The sequence below is a fragment of the Mustelus asterias genome, chromosome 24, assembly GCF_964213995.1.
Source record: "Mustelus asterias chromosome 24, sMusAst1.hap1.1, whole genome shotgun sequence".
NCBI lineage: Eukaryota > Metazoa > Chordata > Chondrichthyes > Carcharhiniformes > Triakidae > Mustelus > Mustelus asterias.
The window spans coordinates 60399815-60407553 of NC_135824.1; the positions used below are offsets into that span (position 1 = coordinate 60399815).

At 58.4% G+C, this 7739-nt stretch overlaps 1 protein-coding gene and 1 long non-coding RNA gene across 2 annotated transcripts; both read left to right on the forward strand.

Moving 5' to 3' along the window:
- Positions 1–88: 88 nt before the first annotated feature.
- Positions 89–2746, forward strand: LOC144511123 (pygopus homolog 2-like; the record flags this gene model as incomplete). The annotated part of the gene is given in 3 exon segments (XM_078241099.1): positions 89–169; positions 1556–1916; positions 1919–2746. Coding segments are annotated over 3 exon segments (1170 nt in total), but the record flags the coding sequence as incomplete, so codon positions are not given.
- A 2372-nt stretch (positions 2747–5118) lies between these two features.
- On the forward strand, positions 5119–7265 carry LOC144511458 (uncharacterized). The gene is made up of 2 exons (XR_013500827.1): positions 5119–5999; positions 6156–7265. It is a non-coding gene; the product is annotated as an uncharacterized LOC144511458 (long non-coding RNA).
- Positions 7266–7739: the final 474 nt, after the last annotated feature.

Sequence of the window (7739 nt, forward strand, 5' to 3'; positions counted from 1 at the left end):
AGGTGGATGCTCGGTGTCAGGGGCTCAGTGCCAGGTTCACCTGCACCCTGAGGGACAGGGGGATTGGGGAGAGCGTTGATCTGATCTTTGTTTGCTTAGCGCAGGTGCGAACGGTGGCGGAACTCAGCTGAAGAGTCCAGAGAAGAAGAAGCGAAAATCGAATGCACAGGTCGGGTCAAATCTCCGAGTGAGCGCGTCTGTACCCGGGGGATTCAGGCTGCGGTTTACACATCCATCCCCGACTGTCCCTCCCCAGGACTGTTCCTTCACCTCTGACTGCTCACAACCCCCCTCGCCGACTGTCCCTCAAACACCCGCTACTGCCCCGAACCCATTCCACATTCTCCCCCACTCCCCCTGGGAGCGAATCCCACATTCTCCCCCCAATCCCCCTGTGGGAGCGAGTCCCACATTCTCCCCCCACTCCCCCCGTGGGAGTGAGTCCCACATTCTCCCCCCACTCCCCCCGTGGGAGCGAGTCCCACATTCTCCCCCACTCCCCCTGTGGGAGCGAGTCCCACATTCTCCCCCCACTCCCCCTGTGGGAGCGAGTCCCACCTTCTCTCCCACTCCCCCGTGGGAGCGAGTCCCACATTCTCCCCCGTGGGAGCGAGTCCCACATTCTCCCCCCACTCCCCCTGGAAGCGAATCCCACATTCTCCCCCCACTCCCCCCGTGGGAGCGAGTCCCACATTCTCCCCCCATTCCCCCCGTGGGAGTGAGTCCCACATTCTCCCCCAGTCCCCCGTGGGAGCGAGTCCCACATTCTCCCCCAGTCCCCCGTGGGAGCGAGTCCCACATTCTCCCCCCACTCCCCCTGGCAGTGAGTCCCACATTCTCCCCCCACTCCCCCCGTGGGAGCGAGTCCCACATTCTCCCCCACTCCCCCCGTGGGAGCGAGTCCCACATTCTCCCCCACTCCCCCCGTGGGAGCGAATCCCACATTCTCCCCCCACTCCCCCCATGGGAGCAAGTCCCACATTCTCCCCCCACTCCCCCTGTGGGAGCGAGTCCCACATTCTCCCCCACTCCCCATGTGGGAGCGAGCCCCACATTCTCTCCCACTCCCCCCCGTGAGAGCGAGTCCCATATTCTCCCCCACTCCCCCCGTGGGAGCGAGTCCCATATTCTCCCCCACTCCCCCCGTGGGAGCGAGTCCCACATTCTCCCCCACTCCCCCCGTGGAGCGATTCCCACATTCTCCCCCCACTTCTTTGGACACTAAGGGGCAATTTAGCACGGCCAATCCACCTAATCTGCACACCTTTGGACTGTGGGAGGAAACCGGAGCACCCGGAGGAAACCCACGCAGACACGGGGAGAACGTGCAGACTCCACACAGACAGTGACCCGAGCCGGGAATCGAACCCGGGTCCCTGGCGCTGTGAGGCAGCAGCGCTAACCCACCGTGCCACCCCATTTGGAATGCTGCTGTGGTTTCTAATGAGGGTTGGGCAGGGTGTGGGTGGGAGGTTCTCGGGGGTCTTGCGGAGCCGACAGAATCCGTCTAACCCCATGTTTCTTTTTTCTCTCTGTCTTCTTCCTGTCCCTCCAGGCCGCCCAGTTCTCGCACCTCTCCGAGTTCGCCCCTCCCCCCACACCGATGGTGGATCACCTCGTGGCCTCGAACCCCTTCGACGATGATTTCACCCCCCCCAAGGGGGGGGCGCCCTCGGCCGCTTTCTTCGGCAACCCGGCGGCGGCCTACGGAGCCTACCGGCCGCAGTCGACCCACCTGCACCCCGCCTTCAACGCCGGACCCCAGGCCATGAGGCGGCAGACGCCGCACCACTTCCCTCCCGGCCAGCTGGGGGCGCCCTTCGGCCTGCCCCAGACCCCGGGCTTCGGGCAGCCGGGGGGCATGAACTTTGGGGGCTCCCCCTTTGGCTCCGCCATCGGTCAGACTTTCAGCCCTCCCCCGGCCAGCCCCTTCACCCGGGCCCTCCCGGTCCGTCCCCGGGCGCCAACTTCGGCGCCATGCTGCCCCCTGGACTGGGGCAGCCGCCGCCGCGGGGCGAGATGATGCCAGGCCCCGGGCCGGTGCCCAGTCCGGCCGCCGGCCCCCCGCTGGGGCCCAAGTTCATCCAGCTGCCAGGGCCCTTTAACCCGGGTGCCCGTGGCAACCCGGGTTTCGCTAAGGGCGCCGTAGGCCCGCCCGGCGCCGCCTCCTTCCCCAGCCCGGAGAGGAGCTACCCGCCCACGGAGGAGGCGTCCAAGAACTTTCACCGACCCGGCAACGCCTTCAACCCCCCCGGCGAGCACTCGGGGTCCCCGACGGGCGTCAACGGCAACCAGGCCGGCTTCAACCCCGCCCCGGCCGCCGGGGGCCCAACCGACGGCGGCAGCTTCCCCCCCGGCGCCAAGAGTGGGGGGGCGGGGGCCGGGCACCGGCCCTCCTCGGACCCCGTCTACCCCTGCGGCTTCTGCCTCAACGAGGTGAATGACGACCAGGACGCCATCCTGTGCGAGGCCTCCTGCCAGAAGTGGTTCCACCGGGAGTGCACGGGGATGACGGAGACGGCCTACGGCCTCCTGACCACCGAGACGGCTGCCGTCTGGGCCTGCGACTTCTGCCTCAAGAGCAAGGAGATCCAGTCGGTGTACCTGCGGGAGAACCTGGGCCAGCCGGTGGCCACCGATGCCTGAGCCGATCGCGTGCGTGCGTGCGCGTCCCTTTCGGGGGAAAGTTGCCTCTCTGTCACTTGCCCACTTGACTATTGATCGGGTGTGGGGGAGGGGGGGGGGGGGGTGTGTGGGGAAGCAGGGTGGGTGATGGGCAGAGAGGGGGACACTTCAAGGGGCGGGTGTCATAATTTTTTGGCGCGAATTTAAATCCACTTGGCGGGAGGTGGGGGGGGGGGGGTGGTGGGTGGATGTCAGTTTAGGGTTAGGTGTACACCTGGGCCGGTTAGGGAGGAGACCTCTGTCTCGCGGGTGCCCAGTTTGGAGTTGGGTCTAGACATGGGCCGGTTTGGGGGAACTCCTGTGTCTGTATATTCCGGGGTGTGGAGGGGGGGGAAGGGGGCTGCCCAGTTTGGAGCTGTGTGTTCTCGGGCCAGTTAGGGGGAGACCTGTGTCTGTATATTCCGGATCGGAGGGACTGTTGAGAGCTACGTGTGTGTGTGTGTGTGCACAGGCCGGTTAGGGGAGAACTCCTGTGTCTGTATATTCCGTGAGGGTGCCCAGTTCGGAGTTATGTGTGTGTGTGTGTGTGTGTGTGTGCACAGGCCGGTTAGGGGGGAATCCTGTGTCTGTATATTCCGGGGGGAGTGGGAGGATTGCCCAATTCGGAATTGCTTGTGTGCAGGCCGGCTAGGGGGAGACCTGTGTCTGTATATTCCGGGGAGGGACAGCTCGGAGCTGTGTGTAGATGCATGGACCAGCTGGGGAGGGGATCCTGTGTCTGTATATTCCAGGGAGGGAGAGTTCGGAGTTGTGTGTATATCCACGGACTGGCTACGGAGGGGGGGAGTCCTGTGTCTGTATATTCCGGGGAGGGAGAGCTCGGAGCTGTGTGTATATCCACGGACTGGCTACGGAGGAGGGGGGGGGGTCCTGGGTCTGTATATTCCAGGGAGGGAGAGCTCGGAGCTGTGTGTATATCCACGGACTGGCTACGGAGCGGGGGGATCCTGTGTCTGTATATTCCGGGGAGGGAGAGCTCGGAGCTGTGTGTAGATGCACGGGCCGGCTAGCGGGGAGTCCTGTGTCTGTATATTCCGGTGGGGGAGAAGGAGTTCCCTTCAGGTTTCGGATCAGATATGGCCATCTCTGCAGAGTTTCTCCACACGATCGCAGCTGTGTGAGGGGGACAGTAGTGTGGTTGCGGGGTGGGGGGGGGGCGACTAGGGGGGTGTATTCCCAGCTCCCGAGATAGTTATTTCCAGGTGCATCCGTCTACGAGAAGAAGGCATCTTTGCAGGATCGCTAAGTACTGGGCAGGGGAGAGGGGGGGGGGCACATCATAGCCGGGGGCGCTCCCATTACATTGCCCACCCCTTGTTTAAAAGTGGGAGGGTGCCCCCATTGCACCAAAAGTGGGAGGGGGAGGCCATTCAGCCCATCCCAAAGTTCATGCCCCGCCATTCACTGCGATGGTGCCTCACCATCCGCTTCAGTATCTTCCCCCCCCCGCCCCACCCCCAACACTATCCCCATATCCCCTTTCCATCATTGCTATCCAGAAACCCCTACCTTAAACTCACTCGCAAACTGAGCTTCCCCTCCTCCGGGCGAGGCAATTCCTCAGATACATACCCTCGGCATCAAGAGCTTTCTCCACTTCTCCACCCGAAGTGACTTCCCCCAACTTGGAAATTACGCCCCCTGGTTCTAGGCACCCCCTCCACTCAAATAGAGGGTCACATCTTCGGGTGACACAGTGGTTAGCACTGCTGCCTCACAGCGCCAGGGACCCGGGTTCGATTCCCGGCTCGGGTCACTGTCTGTGTGGAGTCTGCACGTTCTCCCCGTGTCTGCGTGGGTTTCCTCCGGGAGCTCCGGTTTCCTCCCAGAGACCCAAAGGTGTGTGGGTTAGGGTGGATTGGCAGTGCTAAATTGTCCCTTAGGCCGGAACACCCGGAGGAAACCCACGCAGACATGGGGAGAATGTGCAGACGCCACACAGACAGTGACCCGAGCCGGGAATCGAACCCGGGTCCCTGGCGCTGTGAGGCAGCAGTGCAAACCCGCTGTGCTACCCCAGTTGGATTGGCCATGCTAAATTGTCCCTTAGTGTCCAAAGATGTGCGGGTTAGGTGGATTGGCCATGCTAAATTGCCCCTTAGTGTCCAAAGATGTGCAGGTTAGTTTAAATTTTTTGAAGTTTATTTATTAGTGTCACAAATCGGCTGACATTAACACTGCAATGAAGTTACTGTGAAAATCCCCCAGTCGCCACACTCCTGTTCGGGTTACACTGAGGGAGAATTTAGCACGGACAATGCACCCTAGCCAGCACGTCTTTCGGACTGTGGGAGGAGGCCGGAACACCCGGAGGAAACCCACGCAGACATGGGGAGAACGTGCAGACTCCACACAGACAGTGACCCGAGCCGGGAACTGAACCTGGGTCCCTGGCGCTGTGAGGCAGCAGTGCTAACCACTGTGCTACCCCAGTTGGATTGGCCATGCTAAATTGTCCCTTAGTGTCCAAAGATGTGCGGGTTAGGTGGATTGACCATGCTAAATTGTCCCTTAGTGTCCAAAGATGTGCGGGTTAGGTGGATTGGCCATGCTAAATTGTCCCTTAGTGTCCAAAGATGTGCGGGTTAGGTGGTTTGACCATGCTAAATTGTCCCTTAGTGTCCAAAGATGTGCGGGTTAGGTGGATTGGCCATGCTAAATTGTCCCTTAGTGTCCAAAGATGTGTAGGTTAGGTGGATTGGCCATGCTAAACTGTCCCTTAGTGTCCAAAGATGAGCAGGTTGGGTGGATTGGCCGTGCTAAATTGTCCCTTAGTGTCCAAAGATGTGCGGGTTAAGTGGATTGGCCGTGGTAAATTGTCCCTTAGTGTCCAAAGATGTGCAGGTTAGGTGGATTGGCCATGCTAAATTGTCCCTTAGTGTCCAAAGATGTGCGGGTTAGGTGGATTGGCCATGCTAAATTGCCCCTTAGTGTCCAAAGATGTGCAGGTTAGTTTAAATTTTTTGAAGTTTATTTATTAGTGTCACAAATCGGCTGACATTAACACTGCAATGAAGTTACTGTGAAAATCCCCCAGTCGCCACACTCCTGTTCGGGTTACACTGAGGGAGAATTTAGCACGGACAATGCACCCTAGCCAGCACGTCTTTCGGACTGTGGGAGGAGGCCGGAACACCCGGAGGAAACCCACGCAGACATGGGGAGAACGTGCAGACTCCACACAGACAGTGACCCGAGCCGGGAACTGAACCTGGGTCCCTGGCGCTGTGAGGCAGCAGTGCTAACCACTGTGCTACCCCAGTTGGATTGGCCATGCTAAATTGTCCCTTAGTGTCCAAAGATGTGCGGGTTAGGTGGATTGACCATGCTAAATTGTCCCTTAGTGTCCAAAGATGTGCGGGTTAGGTGGATTGGCCATGCTAAATTGTCCCTTAGTGTCCAAAGATGTGCGGGTTAGGTGGTTTGACCATGCTAAATTGTCCCTTAGTGTCCAAAGATGTGCGGGTTAGGTGGATTGGCCATGCTAAATTGTCCCTTAGTGTCCAAAGATGTGTAGGTTAGGTGGATTGGCCATGCTAAACTGTCCCTTAGTGTCCAAAGATGAGCAGGTTGGGTGGATTGGCCGTGCTAAATTGTCCCTTAGTGTCCAAAGATGTGCGGGTTAAGTGGATTGGCCGTGGTAAATTGTCCCTTAGTGTCCAAAGATGTGTAGGTTGGGTGGATTGGCCATGCTAAATTGTCCCTTAGTGTCCAAAGATGTGCGGGTTAAGTGGATTGGCCGTGGTAAATTGTCCCTTAGTGTCCAAAGATGTGTAGGTTGGGTGGATTTGCCATGCTAAATTGCCCCTCAGTGTCAGTGGGATTAGCAGGATAAATGGGAGTTTAGGGGAATAGGGCCTGGGTGGGATTGTGGCCGGCGCAGACTCGATGGGCCGAATGACCACGTCCTGCACCGTGTGGGGGGGAATCCTATCAGGGGAACTCCCAATGTCAACGTCACGCTGCAATTCTGACCTCCCACCATTGGTGGCACTTTGCATCTCCCCCATGCCCCGCCCTAAAAATAACAAAGGTTACCCATCACCCTGATTCCACCCTCCCCCCACTTGTTCAGTGCCACAAGAGATTGACTTGGGACAATCATTTGCCTTTCATAAGGCAATCAATCAACGGTCGGGGGGGGGGACAAAGTGGGATTTGTGAAGAAATATTCTGGACCGTCTCTCGCCCGAGGGGGGAGAATTCGACAGCACGGCTAAAGACACGTTCTGAGGGACTGCTCCACTTGGTTCGGACGGGATAGAAAGCAGTCTGAAACGTCGACGCACGCGAGGAAGATTGGATAGGCCGTAAGCACGGTTTATATCTCTCTCTCTCTGGATCGTTCGCGGTTACTCCAGGAGGTGACTGTATTTGGTGCACGTCCGCGACATGTAAATTATCCACGGCAGACCAGGGGGGAGCCGTAAGCGTTCGGGCTTCGTACGATCGTGAACCTCGTGTCACTGATCGACCGCCAATGCGTCAGTCTGTACAGAACGTTGCATTATTTTTTAGCATTTTTTTTTTAGTCCGTTTTTATTTGCAGAATTTTAAATAAAACTACCAAGGTACTTGAATTGAAGTCTTCTCGTTTTCTCTTATTCTCCCTTTCTGAAGAAGGTGAGGTCCGTCTCCCTGGCTTGAGGACAAGCTGAGAAAGTCTGAGGCAGCACAGCGGGTTAGCGCTGCTGCCTCACAGCGCCAGGGACCCGGGTTCGATTCCCGGCTCGGGTCACTGTCTGTGCGGAGTCTGCACGTTCTCCCCCCCCGTGTCTGCGTGGGTTTCCTCCGGGTGCTCCGGGTTAGGTGGATTGGCCGTGATAAATTGCCCCTTAGTGTCCAAAGATGTGCAGGTTAGGTGGATTGACCATGCTAAATTGCCCCTTAGTGTCCAAAGATGTACAGGTTAGGTGGATTGGCCATGCTAAATTGCCCCTTAGTGTCCACAGATGTGCAGGTTAGGTGGATTGGCCATGCTAAATTGCCCCTTAGTGTCCAAAGATGTACAGGTTAGGTGGATTGGCCATGCTAAATTGTCCCTTAGTGTCCAA